Genomic DNA, 16,624 nt, shown 5'->3' on the forward strand with positions numbered 1-16,624 from the left:
ATACGACACTTCTAGTAACATGTCTGAAATGTGATGGCGTCTTCTACGTGTGAACACTGAGGGTTGAATGAGAACAACAAACATGGCGTCACGAGTACCAGAAAAAGCATTTTGGACCACTCTGAAGATAAGTCACTCATGTGTGTCGCATGTTTTTTGTTTTGTTTACAGTCCTCTCTCGGATCCAGCCTGGGTGGGATCATCTTGGTGTCGGGACTCTCCCATCTTCAGGTAAAGAGGTCACGTCAGAGAGCGTTGACAAACATCCACCCCAGCGACGGCGTGCACCAACCTGAGTGGATCACGAGTGCTCCTCAGCGCTGCCGCTGAAGGAGCGGCTCCTGATGTGGTTCCGTAGCTGCTCGATCAGCTCCGGGTTCTGCTGCTGGATCTGCTGGGCAAACTGCTGCCCTCTGGTGGACGCAAGACAAGGCAAGTCGTCATTTCGCCGAAGTTGACACTTGATTGCGATTTGTCTTTCCCATAAGTACTTACGCTTCAATTAAACTGGAAATGTCCGAAAGTCCGCCTACTCCGGCCGCCGGCCCGCCCACGGCGTTGGACATCATTCCCGACATGCTGAGAACACGGCGAGGAAGTCACAGTGAGACACACTTGGCACTTAATGCTAAGCTAACGGCTAATAGAGACAACACTCACAGCTGCTGGACTTGTTGGTTCTGCATCACACTTGCTGCCTAAAATGTCCAAAAGAGTGTCAAATGTGACTAACATCAGGTTATAAAAACAATAGACGGAGGTCGGCGTGGTTACCATGCTGATGAATGCGGGGTTGTTGATTAAACTGGCCATGTCAAATCCTAATCCAGCTGCAATCTGTAGTACATCCAACATGACAAGTGTTAATTTTGACAGCATTTGTTAATTTAGTTTTATCATAGTATTTTGACGAAAATCAAAATGTATTTAGTTTTAGTCTAGTTTCACTCAACTAAATGCCTCAATATTTCAGTTTGCTTGAAAAATGACAAATCTGGTCTTTTGGGTTGTCAAGTTGTGCAACTAACTGAACAGTGTGCCAAGGACATTGATCAAAGTGCACTGTATTTGTATCCGGGAAAGCTCGTCCATGGTGTAAAACAAAATTAGTGGTAGAGTAATCGGTCTTGCTCCTGCTCTACCGTCTTTAATATTAACAGTAATTCAGTTCAGTATAAGAAATTTCGAAATATTGGTTTTGGCCTAAATAATTAGCCTGCAGACGGCACTTTAAAGGCCTACTGAAATGAAATGTTCTTATTTAAACGGGGATAGCAGGTCCATTCTATGTGTCATACTTGATCATTTTGCGATATTGCCATATTTTTGCTGAAAGGATTTAGTAGAGAACATCGACGATAAAGTTCGCAACTTTTGGTCGCTGATAAAAAAGCCTTGCCTGTACCGGAAGTAGCGTGACGTCACAGGTTGTGGAGCTCCTCACATCTGCACATTGTTTACAATCATGACCACCAGCAGCGAGAGCAATTCGGACTGAGAAAGCGACGATTACCCCATTAATTTGAGCGAGGATGAAAGATTTGTGGATGAGGAAAGTGAGAGTGAAGGATTAGAGTGCAGTGGAAGCGATTCAGATAGGGAAGATGCTGTGAGAGGCGGGTGGGACCTGATATTCAGCTGGGAATGACTAAAACAATAAATAAACACAAGACATATATATACTCTATTAGCCACAACACAACCAGGCTTATATTTAATATGCCACAAATTAATCCGCATAACAAACACCTCCCCCCTCCCGTCCATACAACCCGCCAATACAAATCAAACACCCGCACAACACACTCAATCCCACAGCCCAAAGTACCGTTCACCTCCGTAAAGTTCATACAGCACATATATTTCCCCAAAGTTACGTACGTGACATGCACATAGCGTCTCGCACGTACGGGGAAGCGATCAAATGTTTGGAAGCCAAAGCTGCATATTCACGGTAGCGCGTCTGCTATCCAACTCAAAGTCCTCCTGGTTGTGTTGCTGTAGCCAGCCGCTAATACACCGATCCCACCTACAGTTTTCTTCTTTGCTGTCTTCAGTGTTCAAAAAATTGCAAAAGATTCACCAACACAGATGTCCAGAATACTGTGGAATTTTGCGATGAAAACAGACGACTTAATAGCTGGCCACAATGGTGTCCCAATATGTCCACAATCCGTGACGTCACGCGCAAACGTCATCATACCGAGACGTTTTCAGCAGAATATTTTGCGGGAAATTTAAAATTGCACTTTACTAATCTAACCCGGCCGTATTGGCATGTGTTGCAATGTTAAGATTTCATCATTGATATATAAACTATCAGACTGCGTGGTCGGTAGTAGTGGGTTTCAGTAGGCCTTTAAGTTGGTTGAATTTTTACTCGAGAAAATCAGAGCCACAGGGTTTACGTTTGTCGTTGTCTCCCGCGGCAAAAGTAAAGCGCATCCATATGTCTTCTCTTCTCTTTCTTCCGGGTGCAGAAGATATACATTAGAACCTTGATTTACGAACTTAATTGGTTCTTGACCATGGTTGGAAATAACAAAGTTTGTATAGAGAGGCAAAGTTCCCCGTAACAATGTAAATATGAATAAAGGGTTCTAGCCTCAACAAAAAGTCCCTATTTTAGTCAAAATATGCACACTTTGATCCCAATATAAAGTGATATACAGTACATTATATCAAACAAACATAACTAAGGGGGTGATGGATCAACGTTCTGTGTAATAAAAATGTCAAAACAACAACAACAAGCTGCTATATGGTCGGCTCTGCCAACACGTGCACACACATACAGAAGTCACAAATCCCTAAATTTAACAACCATATTTCTACAATAATAAACATTTAAAAAAGTAAAATGCACACACATTAACAATGGCAAAGAACAGACGAGAAAAGAGTAGACAGAGGGAGAGAAAAAGAAAGGGGAGAGGGGAGTTGTACGTGTCTGTATTTTTGTGCTTTAGTAAGAGTAAAGGGCTGCTCTGGAATGAGAGAAGAAATAGTGTCTTCTCCTTCGCTGTGATATATTTCTGTTCTGGCATCTTTTCAGAGAAAAGACCGGCTTCATCACAATTGAAACTTGTTACTTACTGTGCTGTGCTATGGTCATGCTTGTGAGTGCCATGAATGGTCTATTTTTTTTTTTAAGGCCACAGTGATTCCCTTCTTCTTTCCATGCTGGTGTGTTGAGTTTTGGGGACTCTTATTGAGTTAGCAAAATGGACAAAACTGCAATGTTTTGCCCTGCATTCTTGCTTGCAGGCGCCTGAGTAAAAGGTTTGTCCTCAGAGACATGAATCGCACACAGAGACATATTTGGCAAGATCTAGAAGTGCGTAAATCAAAAAGTTGGCATATAGAGGGGTTTGTAAATTAAGGTTCCTCTGTACTGTAGTCAGGTGTGCCTTGTTCTCCCAGTAAACAATCAAAACACCGTGCCTTACAAAGACAGCAGTTCTGATTGGTTCCCCTTCGTGATTTACCCCCTTTCCTCTCTCCCACATGTAATTGTAATTGGATAACTTGTCCCACCCGCCTAAAGACGAAATTAAATATGATTTGATTTCGTCTCTTGTTTTTTTCGTTGACTAAATTTTCTATTAATTTTGTCTTTGTTTTAGTCATCCTGCATTTGTTTTGATTAGTTATCGTTAGAGATGTCCGAAGACGAAATTAAATATGATTTGATTTCGTCTCTTGTTTTTTTCGTTGACTAAATTTTCTATTAATTTTGTCTTTGTTTTAGTCATCCTGCATTTGTTTTGATTAGTTATCGTTAGAGATGTCCGATAACATCGGACTGCCGATATTATCGGCCGATAAATGCTTTAAAATGTAATATCGGAAATGATCGGTATCTGTTTCAAAAAGTAAAATTTATGACTTTTTAAAACGCCGCTGTGTACACGGATGTAGGGTGAAGTACAGAGTGCCAATAAACCTTAAAGGCACTTCCTTTGCGTGCCGGCCCAGTCACATGATATCTACGGCTCTTCACATACACAAGTGAATGCAAGGCATACTTGGTCAACAGCCATACAGGTCACACTGAGGGTGACCGTATAAACAACTTTAACACTGTTACAAATATGCACCACACTGTGAACCCACACCAAACAAGAATGACAAACACATTTCGGGAGAACATCCGCACCGTAACACAACATAAACACAACAGGACAAATACCCAGAACCCCTTGCAGCAATAACTCTTCCGGGACGCTACAATATACACCCCCGCTACCCCCCCACACCTCAACCTCCTCATGCTCTCTCAGGGAGAGCATGTCCCAAATTCCAAGCTGCTGTTTTGAGGCATGTTAAAAAATAAAAAGGCACTTAGTGACTTCAATAATAAATATGGCAGTGCCATGTTGGCATTTTTTTCCATAACTTGAGTTGATTTATTTTGGAAAACCTTGTTACATTGTTTAATGCATCCAGCGGGCCATCACAACAAAATTAGGCTTAATAATGTGTTAATTCCACGACTGTATATATCGGTATCGGTTGATATCTGTATCGGTAATTAAGAGTTGGACAATATCGGAATATCGGCAAAAAAGCCATTATCGGACATCCCTAGTCATCGTTGACAATAACTAAGACAACATTTTTATGTCAACAAAATTAACACTGCAACATGATAGTGATGGTGTTTAAAAACAGGAAGTGGCTCAATCTAGGCTTTGTTATTTTTGTAGTTCCACTCACTGGACTGCTCACTTCCTTCAGCTTCTGTTCTGCCACCTTCAGGTTGGACTTGTACGTGTCGTTGTCGGGGTCCAGCACCAGCGCTTTCTTGAAGTAGGAAATGGCCTCGGGATATTTGTTCATGGCCGTCAACGCCAGGCTGGAAGCGCAGAAAAAGAAGAGGAGAGAAGACGTGCTTGATTCGGAACAATCCGGGAGGTTCCCCGAGGCGTCTCCTTCACTCACCCCATCCTGCCGTACGCTTTGCTGTAGCTGGGGTCGATGGCGATGGCTCTCTCACAGTCGCCGGTCGCCTCCGTGTAGTTCCCCAGTTTACTCTCAGCGGCCGCCCTGCAAGGTGAGCAGATGGCGCAGCATTACTTGCACTCCCGTCGTCATCACAATGTTAGCTCGTTGCTAATACCTGTTGCAGTAGTAGACGGCGTTCCTCAGGTCCAGCTCGATGGCCCTGCTATAACATTCCACTGCACATCGGTAGTTCTCCTCCTTCATGTGGTTGTTCCCTAAAAAAGTTGTTTTCACTCTGACACTTCCTTCGTCCGTATATGGTCATGTCCTTTTAAATATGATGTGCCATAGCAACTACTTTTCCAGCAACGCTTACCTTCATTCTTCAGCTGCTCAGCTCGTTCGGCCTCTTCTGGAGATGGCGATGTTGTCGGCATGCTCAGGACGTCGTTCTAAAGACATCCAAATGTTCAAATGTATCCGCTCCTGTTTCAACAAAGCTGTGCACTTTGGATAAGTAGACTGCATCGTTAGTGCACAGGTGTCAAACTTCCCACTTGGGGGCCTATTTAATTTTATTGTGGCCTGCCACATCATATTCTGTGGTCTTCCACATCATATTCTGTGGTCTTCCATTTCATTTTATTGTGGCCCACCACATCATATTTGTGGTCTTCCATTTAATTTTATCGTGGCCTGACACATCATTTTATGTTATCTTCCATTTCATTTTATTGTGGCCCATCACATAATTCTGTGACCCGCCACATCATTTTATGTGGTCTTCCATTTATTTTGATTGTGGCCCACCAAGTCATTTTATGTTGTTTGCCATTTTGTTCTAAGTGGCCTGCCACATCATATTCTGTGGTCTGCTATTTCATTTTTTGTGGCCTGCCACATCATATTCTGTGGTCTTCCATTTAATTTTACAGTGGCCCGACACATCATATTCTGTGGTCTGCCATTTCATTTTATTGTGGCCCACCACATAATTATGTGCCCCGCCACATAATTTTATGTGGTCTGCCCTTTATATTTTATCATAGCCTGCCACATAATTTCATGTGGTCTGCCCTTTAAAATTTTATTATGGCCTGCCACATCATTTTATGTGGTCTTCCATTTCTTTATATTGTGGGCTACCACATTTTTTTATGTTGTTTGCCATTTATTTTAATCGTGGCCCACTACATAATTTTATGTTTTTTGCCATTTCGTTTTATGTGGCCTAACATTTCATTTCAGAGTAGCCTGCCACATCATATTCTGTGGTATATTTCATTTTATTGTGGCCTGCCACGTCATATCCTGTGGTCTTCCATTTCATTTTATTGTGGCCTGCCAAATCATTTTATGTGGTCTTCCATTTTATTTTATTGTGGCCCGATACATCATTTTATGTTGTCTGGCATTTCATTTTATTGTGGCCCGCCACATAATTGTATGTGGTCTTCCATTCATTTATATTGTGGCCCACCACATCTTTTTATGTTGTTTGCCATTTCTTTTAATCGTGGCCCACTACATCATTTTATGTTTTTTGCCATTTCGTTTTATGTGGCCTAACATTTCATTTCATAGTAGCCTGCCACATCATATTCTGTGGTCTGTCATTTTATTGTGGCCTGCCACATCATATCCTGTGGTCTTCCATTTCATTTTATTGTGGCCTGCCAAATCATTTTATGTGGTCTTCCATTTAATTTTATTGTGGCCCGATCCATCATTTTATGTTGTCTGTCATTTCATTTTATCGTGGCCCACCAGATAATTCTGTGACCCGCCACATAATTGTATGTGGCCTGCCACCTCATTTTATGTGGTCTTCCATTTCATTTTATTGTGGCCCGATACATCATTTTATGTTGTCTGTCATTTCATTTTATCGTGGCCCACCACATAATTCTGTGGCCTGCCACATAATTGTATGTGGTCTTCCATTTATTTATATTGTGGCCCACCACATATTTTATGTTGTTTGCCTTTCTTTTAATTGTGGCCCACTACATCATTTTATGTTTTTTGCCATTTCGTTTTATGTGGCCTAACATTTCATTTCATAGTAGCCTGCCACATCATATTCTGTGGTCTGTCATTTTATTGTGGCCTGCCACACCATATTCTGTGGTCTGTCATTTTATCGTGGCCTGCCACATCATATCCTGTGGTCTTTCATTTCATTTTATTGTGGCCCCATACATCATTTTATGTTGTCTGCCATTTCATTTTATTGTGGCCCACCACATAATTCTGTGACCCGCCACATAATTGTATGTGGCCTGCCACATTATTTTATGTGGTCTTCCATATCGTTTTATGTGGTCTTCCATTTCTTTTTATCATTTTATGTTGTTTTCCATTTAGTTTTATGTGGCCTACCACATAATTCTGTGACCCGCCCGCCATATCATTTTAGTGGTATGCCATTTGATTGTATCGTGGTCTGCCACATCATTTCATTATATTTTTGCCCACAGCATCATTTTATGTGGTCCGCCATTTCATTTATTGTGGCCCGCCACATAATTCTAATGTTTCCCGCCAAATCATTGGAGGTGGTCCGACACATCTTTGGATGTGGTCCGCCTCGTCATTTTATGTGGGCCGCAACATCTTTTTATATGATCCGCCACAGCTTTCTTTGTGGCCTGCGACATCATTTTATCATGTCCCGTCACGTCATTTTATACAGCCCACCACATCATTTATGTGCTCTCAGAAAGGTTGAAAAAAAACACTTTCTGTCGAAATGTATTAGTTATTTGAAATTTGACAGAAAAGTGTTGCACATGCAGTTGCATAATTATGTTCTACACTTTAATAATATCTGATTTTGCAAACATTTTTTTGTTATCAAAGATAAAAACGTCAATAATATTTACAATCTCAAAGCAAATTAGACTTAGACTTCCTTTTTTTGTACAGTACAGATAAGAACAAAATTTTGTTGCATTAGCTCATGGTAGTGCAGGATAAAGAAGCAATAAGGTGCAGATATAAATAAATAGATTACTGTACAGATAAATATATTGCACTTTTACATATGCATCCAGGTTTATGGATGTATGTTATATTGTCTTTATATTCCAGCGAGTTAATCCATTTTTGGGGGGAATTGAGGGGATTATTATGATTGTCCATCAATCTGTAAAAAATACATTAATCAAACACAGTTGCCTTTGTAAATTGTGTAGCATGCCGGCTTCCTCCCACCGCCAAAAACATGCACCTGGGGATAGGTTGATTTGCAACACTAAATTGGCCCTAGTGTGTGAATGTGAGTGTGAATGTTGTCAGTCTATCTGTGTTGGCCCTGCGATGAGGTGGCGACTTGTCCAGGGTACCCACCTACTGCCCGAATGCAGCTGAGATAGGCTCCAGCACAAGCGGTAGAAAATGGATGGATGGGCTGTTATGTTTACATTCATATATATTCACTGTTACATGTGGCCCTCTGAGGGTAGCCGTAATTATGACGTGGCCCTCAATAATAATCCATCCATTTTCTACCGCTTGTCCCTTTTGGGGTGGTGGGGGGTGCTGGAGCCTATCTCAGCTGCATTCGGGCGGAAGGCGGGGTACACCCTGGCCAAGTCGCCACCTCATAACAAATAAAAATGTGTTTGACATCTCCAGCTTAGTAGGAACATGCATTAATTACTTCTTATTATTCTATAGTCCAGGTCACGTGACGTGGACATGATCCCCCACTCACCTTGAGCAGTGAATTGAGGAAGACCTCCATGAGGGGCTGCGGTGCCGCCAGGTGACAGTCGCTGCCGCTGATCTTAAAGGTGGTCTCCAAACATTGGATGGCAACTAAACCAAGTGAAGTTCAGAGGTGAGAGATGGAACAGTCACAGGTGGTTATGGATCAGACTGTGGTGTGGTTCCAGTACCTTCCAGGCTTTCCTGCTCGTCAGAATTCAAAGTGCCGCCGTGTGTCTGATCTCGTAGGAACTGCACGATAGAGAATGCCAGGCGCTTCTCCACCGCCATGTTTACCTACAAGCTGCACACAAACACACCTGCTATGGTCACATGTTGTAAGTACCAGTCAACTAACAGTGTTCAGGAGTACCAACACAGCGTTTATAGACTGTAATGCTATTATTATTTTGGCATGTTATCCACTTAGCACATAGATGCCCTAATCGTGTTTCAAGCCAGTGTTTTTCAACCTTTTTTGAGCCAAGGCACATTTTTTGCGTTGAAAACATCCGGAGGCACACCACCAGCAGAAATCATTAAAAAACTAACTCAGTTGACAGTAAAAAGTCATCGCAACTGTTGGATATGACTTTAAAGCATAACCAAGCATGCATGACTATAGCTCTTGTCTCAAAGTAGGTATACTGTCACCACCTGCCACATCTTATTGGACTTATTTGGAGTTTTTTGCCGTTTAGTTCTTGTCTTGCGCTCCGATTTTTGATGGCTTTTTCTCTTTTTTTTGTATTTTCCTGTAGCAGTTTCATGTCTTCCTTTGAGCGACATTTCCCGCATCTACTTTGTTTTAGCAATCAAGACTATTTCAGTTGTTTTTATCCTTCTTTGTGGGGACATTGTTGATTGTCATGTCATGTTCGGATGTACATTGTGGACGCCGTCTTTGCTCCACAGTAAGTCTTTGCTGTCGTCCAGCATTCTGTTTTTGTTTACTTTGTAGCCAGTTCAGTTTTAGTTTCGTTCTGCACAGCCTTCCCTAAGCTTCAATGCCTTTTCTTAGGTGCACTCACCTTTTGTTTATTTTTGGTTTAAGCATTAGATACCTATTTACCTTCACTGCCTCCCGCTGTTTCAGACATTTACAAAGCAATTAGCTACCAGCTGCCACCTACTGATATGGAAGAGTATTACACGGTTACTCTGCCTAGCTTTAGACAGCACCGACACTCAACAACAACACATCATTTGCGGATTATAATTACTGGTTTGCAAAAAATATTTTAAACCCAAATAGGTGAAATTAGATAATCTCCCACGGCACACCAGACTGTATCTCACGGCACACTAGTGTGCCGCGGCACAGTGGTTGAAAAAGACTGGATTAAGCTATAAAAGTGGGCCGCGGGCGTGATGACGTCACGGCGGAGCAGGTGCAAACGGTCACGTGGGGCTAGCTCGTTGACAACACAGCTTGTGACGTAACAACATCGCAGCATCTCCGATAGCGCCCCCTTAAAAATGTCATTTTATTATCTCAAAACACGGCAAGATAATTCATCCGAACGTTTTAGCAAGGTAGCTTTTAATGAAAATAATTAAGCCCCCGGCGTGACGATCGGCTTCTCGTGCGTTGATGCTAGAAGGCAAACCCAATTCTCAGCGACGCGACAACGATCACAAAAACACACCATAAAGGCCACTGTATGAATTTATAAAAAAAACTATGAAGCATCTTCGTCCCTCATGTCGTTCACTTACCTGAACTGAGCTAACTGCTGCCGCACTGACAGCCAAAGCTAACTAGATCTACTGCGCATGCGCAAGGGGGTGCCAGTGGCAATAAGCGAGTCAAGCCGCTTCTGGACGAGAGACGACACAGTAAGAAGATTATAGTTTTGTTGTACTTTGGCTTTCTTTTTCTTTTGTGTTTCAAACGCATGACGTTGGCATGTTTGTGTCACGTGTCACAGCGATAGTCCGGTGCGTGCACGCTTTTGATTGATTGATTGGAACTTTTATTAGTAGTTTGCACAGTACAGTACATATTCAGTATGACCACTAAATGGTAACACCCGATTACGTTTTTCAACTTGTTTGAGTCGGGGTCCACGTTAATCAATTCATGGTACAAATATATGTTTACACTTTAACGCAGTGGTCCCCAACCACCGGGCCACGGCCCGGTACCGGTCCGTGGATCGATTGGCACCGGGCCGCACAAGAAATAAAAAAATAATGTTGTTTTTTTTTTTTTTAATTAAATCAACATAAAAAACACAAGATACACTTACAATTAGTGCACCAACCCAAAAAAACTTCCTCCCCCATTTACACTCATTCGCACAAAAGGGTTGTTTCTTTCTGTTATTAATATTTCTGGTTCCTACATTATATATCAGTATAGATCAATACATTCTGCAGGGATACAGTCTCAATGTGTACACGTATTTTACGAAGTTAGCCTGAATATGTGAACATAAACACCTAACAAGAGCACAATGATGGAATATTTAATAGTTTGAACTACTCCATGAAGCTGTAGCTTAAAGGTCGTAACTTGTCTAAAATGTCATGGAGCAGCGTTAGTATGTGTTAAACAAGTTGTAAACATTATTTTAATGGCCGACTCTAAAGTTTTGCAATCACCACAAGGTGTCATGTGTTCCTGAGGATCTCTGCAACGCGACACCGGACCCTCAGCCGTCATGGGAAGAAGGTCACCGCTTAGCACGGAAAGAATGGCGAGCTCGCGCCATGTGTGATTTCCTGCAATGTGTCGCTTGCCGCTGTGGCCTTGCAGCGTTTGATGCTCAAACGTGTTCAAGCGCAGTCTCTGCCACTCTTTGCAGCGAGCCTGAGTGGACGATGACCATTCTCGACGGATCTGCGATTGTTCTCGTGCGAGGCTGCGAGGAAAACCGGCTGAGGTGGGATCTGACGCCCGAGGAGATCGCGACAGCCACGGAGCGCCTGATGAGCAGAGTGAAGAAGGTCTACGATGAGGTCGGGTCTCTCAAGGTGGAGGATGTCTGCGTTGAAAACACCCTGAGAGCTCTAGCCAACATCAAGCTGGACTATGCATGTAAGTCCCCATCATGCACTGTCTAGTTCTAGTAGATCTTGTGGGTTACTGCACTACTTGGCCCCAAAGCAAGTGGATTGTAACTTAAAGGTTTCTATCTGGCTCTCAACAAAGGCCAGATAAATCGCAAACTGGATAACATCTTGGAGAAGCTTTTCGCTCTGCAAGGCGAAACTATGATCAATTTGTGAGCCAGAAAAGCCAACGAGAGCAGTGTTTTTCAACCTTTTTTGAGCCAAGGCACATTTTCCCGAGGCACACCACCAGCAGAATATGTTAAAAATTAAACTCAGTAGCCTATATTGACAATATAAATTCATACTCCTCAAATACTTGATGCAATTGTTTGATTATGACTTTAAACCATAACCATCCATGCATCACTAATTCTCTTGTCTCAAAGTAGGCCTACAAAGCAATTAGCTACTGATACGGAAGAGTATTACATGGTTACTCTGCCGATCCCTTGACAGCACAGACACACATCACATTATTTGAGGACTATAATTATTGGTCTGCAAAAAATATTTTTAGACCAATTAGGTGACATTTGCATAATATATCTCACGGCACAGTGGTTGAAAACCACTGAACTCGAGCGCACAAACCATTGGAATGTGATTGCTCACCCTAACCAAACCACCCTCATCTACAATCCCTCTGCATTGGCCTTGGCAGGGTCATGCAGTAAACACCCCAGTGAGACCATTGCAGCAAAAGACACTCTGAATCCTTTTCCAAAGACACCTGGAACGTTGGCTCTGTTCCGTGGTGCAGAACGGAGTGACTTCCCAGCCTACAGACAAACATGCCCCCATGGACTAGTAGTGCACATATACAAAACCCAAAACCAGTGAATTTGGCACGTTGTATAAATCGTAAATAAAAACAGAATACAATGATTTGCAAATTATTTTCAACTTATATTCAATTGAATAGACTGCAAAGACAATATATTTAATGTTCAAACTGAGAAACTTTGTTATTTTTTGCAAATATTAGCTCATTTGTAATTTGATGCCTGCAACATGTTTCAAAAAAGCTGGCACAAGTGGAAAAAAAGACTGAGAAAGTTGAGGAATGCTCATCAAACACTTATTTGGAAAATCCCACAGGTGAACAGGCTAATTGGGAACAGGTGGGTGCCATGATTGGGTATAAAAGCAGCTTCCATGCAATGCGCTGTCATTCCCAAACAAGGATGGGGCGAGGGTCCCCACTTTGTGAACAAATGCGTGAGCAAATTGTCGAACAGTTTAAGAACAAAATTTCTCAATGAGCTGTTGCGAGGAATTTAGGGATTTCGTCATCTAAGGTCTGTAATATCATCAAAAGGTTCAGAGAATCTGACCTTGGATCCCTCAGGCGGTAGGGCATCAAAAACCGACATCAGTGTGTAAAGGATATCACCACATGGGCTCAGGAACACTACAGAAAACCACTGTCAGTAACTACAGTTGGTCGCTACATCTGTAAGTGCAAGTTAAAACTCTACTAAGCAAAGCGAAAGCCATTTATCAACAACACCCAGAAATGCCGCCGGCTTCGCTGGGCCCGAGCTCATCTAAGATGGACTGATGCAAAGTGTAAAAGTGGTCTGACGAGTCCACATTTCAAATTGTTTTTGGAAACTGTGGATGTCATGTCCTCTTGACCAAAGAGGAGAAGAACCACCCAGATTGTTGTCGGCGCAAAATTCAAAAGCCAGCATCTGTGATGGTATAGGGTATTATGGTATTAGTGCCCAAGGCATGGGTAACTTACACATCTGTGAAGGCGCCATTAATGCTGAAAAGTACATACAGGTTTTGGAGCAACATATGTTGCCATCCATGCAACGTCTTTTTCATGGACACCCCTGCTTATTTCAGAAAGACAATGCCAAACCACATTCTGCACGTGTTACAACAGTGTGGCTTCGTAGTACAACTTTTTTGCAATCTGTTGCTGCCATTAAATTCTAAGTTAATGATTATTTGCAAAAAAAAACAATGTTAAATATCTTGTCTTTGCAGTCTATTCAATTGAATATAAGTTGAAAATGATTTGCAAATCATTGTATTCTGTTTGTATTCACGATTTACACAACGTGCCAACTTCACTGGTTTTGGGTTTTGTAGATGCACACATATGTCGTGACATCCCCTGCGGTACGATGAACTATGGAGTTTAACTATTTTTTAGGCAAGGCAAGGCAACTTTATTTGTATAGCGCTTTTCATACACGAGGCAGACTCAAAGTGCTTCACAGACAACAAAGTGAAATGAAAGAAAATAAAAGCAAAATTAAAATGCAGACAATAAGAATAAAAACAGTGCAGACGTTAAAAGTTAAAAGATTAAAAGATTTAGCTGAAAGCTAAGGTGAACATAAAAGTCTTCAGTCTAGTTTTAAAAGTAGTCAGAGTTGGGAAAAGTCTGACATCTTCAGGAAGTTTATTCCAGCTATTTGTTGCATAGTGACTGAATGATGCTCTCCCTTGATTTGAGTTTACTCTGGGAACCGCTAACAGATTGGTCTCAGAAGATCTTAGTGATCTAGAGGGCTTATATAGTGGAAGCATATCAGTAATATACTTCGGCCCTAGACCATGTAGTGGTTTATATGTGAGCAGGAGGATTTTGAAATCAATTCTCTGATGTACAGGGAGCCAATGTAAGGATTTAAAAATTGGTGTAATGTGCTCACATTTTTTGGTCTTTGTTAGAACTCTAGCAGCAGCGTTCTGAACAAGCTGTAGCTGCCTGACAGTTTTTTTGGGAAGACCTGCAAGGAGACCATTACAATAGTCTAGCCTACTGGTAATAAAGGCATGTACAAGTTTTTCAAAGTCTTGAGCTGACATGAGCCCTCTAAGTCTTTTTACATTTTTGAGGTGATAGTAGGCCGATTTTGTTACTGATTTGATGTGACTGTCGAAATGTAAATCAGAATCTAAAATAACCCCAAGATTTCTGGCTTTATTTGAGGTTTTCAGGGATAGTGATTGAAGGTGTTAGACGACTTTAAACCTTTCTTTTTTAGCACCAAAAACAATTATCTCAGTTTTATCTTCATTTAGTTGTAGGAAATTTTGGCACATCCAGTGTTTGACTTGCTCAATGCACTGGCACAGAAGATCTATGGGGCGATAGTCATTTGGTGATAGCGCTACATAGATTTGGGTGTCATCGGCATAGCAATGATGGTCAATGTTATTATTTTGCATGATTTGTCCTAGTGGGAGCATATAGATGTTAAATAAAGTCGGCCCCAAGATTGAACCTTGGGGGACTCCACACGTTACGTTGGTTGGTTCTGATACAAAGTCACCAATGGAAACAAAATAGTTCCTATCTTGTAGATATGACTTGAACCAGCTCAAAACTGTGCCTGAGATCCCCACCCAGTTTTCCAACCTGTCCAAAAGTATTGAGTGGTCGACAGTGTCAAATGCAGCACTGAGGTCCAAAAGCATTAATACTGAAGTTTTGCCAGAGTCTGTGTTTAGACGGATGTCATTTATAACTTTAAGATCTTCTTTGTTGGTTCTTCACCCCTCCCCAGCGTCTCGCTCCGCCCTGGACTTCCCGCAGTACGTCTGCCCTTCCCAGGAGGTCCGGTCGGCGAGCACAGAGGCCAACAAGAAGCTCTCCGAGTTCGACGTGGAGCTGAGCATGAGGGAAGACGTCTTCCAGAGAATCGCTGCCTTGCAGGTAACGCGTGCTGAGCGAGGCGATTGGGAAATCAAACGGTTGTTGAAGTCCAAGCAAAAGAACTTCGGAGCTCATTAAACAAACGTGTGAACATTTGACACATTTAGCGCGCAGCCTCGGCCAGACGCAAAGATTGTCTATTGCGTTAAGAGCCTGATAATGTGTGAGCACACATTCTGAACATTTATTTTTGCAGAAGAAGCGTCCGGAAAACATCTCCCCTGAAGAGAAGAGGTTATTGGAACGACTTGTGATGTTGGGCCGGAGGAAAGGACTGCAATTGTCTCCAGAGACGCGAGAAGTAACTGATACTTTTTTTTTTACAGAATTGGGACACACCTTCCAATTTATTACACTCTTCTAGAACAACATCGGGGATAGTCAGAAGAATGCAAAATTGCTAATTTTTCGACTCATTTTTGTCCCCCGAAGCAAATAAAAAGCATGTCCAAGCTCATCGGTGAGCTCACCATCGAGTTCAACAAGAACCTGAACGAGGACAACACCTTCCTGGTCTTCTCTGAGCAGCAGTTGGGTCCGTTCAGGCACACGTTCAACAGCACTGGGGTGTGGTATATCGTCGCTTAACTTTCTTGTCCCGTGCCCAGACGGCCTGGCGGACAGCTTCCTGGCAGGCCTGGAGAAGACCCTGGACGGACGCTACAAGGTGACGCTGGGCTACTCGCACTACTACCCCGTGATGAAGAGGTGTCACGATCCTGAGACGCGCAGGAAAATGGAGAGAACTTTTCACAGCAGGTGCAAAGAGGTAACAGGAGTAGTGTCCACACAACATCATCATAAAATATTTATGAAGTGTGCAGCTTTAAGTAGGTGTGTCAAGAGCTGATGTTGATATCGGTTTGATATCCGCATAAACACAAGTATCGGATGATATTGGCTTGCATGGAACAGTTCCGATATAAACTCCCATGCAAGCAGTTCCACGTATACAAAGCTGGACAGTAAATTAACATCTAAATGTCCTTTACGAGCTTGGTCTTATCTTGTATTTTAGTCAAGTAATTTACAAAAGGTTAGAAAAGAGCTGGCAGCTACTGTACATAGCAGATAAGTCAACAATAGAACACAAGCTAGACAAAATACCTTATATTACCAAATAAACGCCCTTGTGCAAATAACCGCCCATGTCCTAACAGCCGCCCAGGTTCTGAGCCCATTTTGTGAATTAACCGCCTCTTCCTAATAAACGTCTATGTCCAAATA

At 42.2% G+C, this 16,624-nt stretch overlaps 2 protein-coding genes across 2 annotated transcripts in view; one reads left to right on the forward strand and one right to left on the reverse strand.

Annotated features, from left to right (window-relative positions):
- sgtb (small glutamine rich tetratricopeptide repeat co-chaperone beta) lies at positions 1-10,428 on the reverse strand. Its single transcript, XM_062056842.1, has 12 exons — positions 10,378-10,428; positions 8,850-8,962; positions 8,666-8,769; positions 5,324-5,399; positions 5,123-5,222; positions 4,945-5,049; positions 4,720-4,858; positions 775-837; positions 661-698; positions 496-579; positions 293-413; positions 1-225 (listed from the first exon to the last, which is right to left on the reverse strand). Exons 2-11 carry the CDS (start codon positions 8,947-8,949, stop codon positions 302-304), a joined length of 921 nt encoding a protein of 306 aa, XP_061912826.1. The 5' UTR covers positions 8,950-8,962; positions 10,378-10,428; the 3' UTR covers positions 1-225; positions 293-301.
- Positions 10,429-10,511: 83 nt separating this feature from the next.
- nln (neurolysin (metallopeptidase M3 family)) overlaps positions 10,512-16,624 on the forward strand; it is a 16,093-nt gene continuing 9,980 nt past the window's right edge. The window contains 6 exon segments of the mRNA XM_062056839.1: positions 10,512-10,599; positions 11,469-11,701; positions 15,249-15,397; positions 15,594-15,698; positions 15,830-15,932; positions 16,006-16,166. Of these exon segments, the coding sequence (XP_061912823.1) occupies positions 10,568-10,599; positions 11,469-11,701; positions 15,249-15,397; positions 15,594-15,698; positions 15,830-15,932; positions 16,006-16,166 (783 nt within the window). The 5' untranslated portion in view covers positions 10,512-10,567.

Source organism: Entelurus aequoreus, linkage group LG08 (assembly GCF_033978785.1).
Source record: "Entelurus aequoreus isolate RoL-2023_Sb linkage group LG08, RoL_Eaeq_v1.1, whole genome shotgun sequence".
Lineage (NCBI taxonomy): Eukaryota > Metazoa > Chordata > Actinopteri > Syngnathiformes > Syngnathidae > Entelurus > Entelurus aequoreus.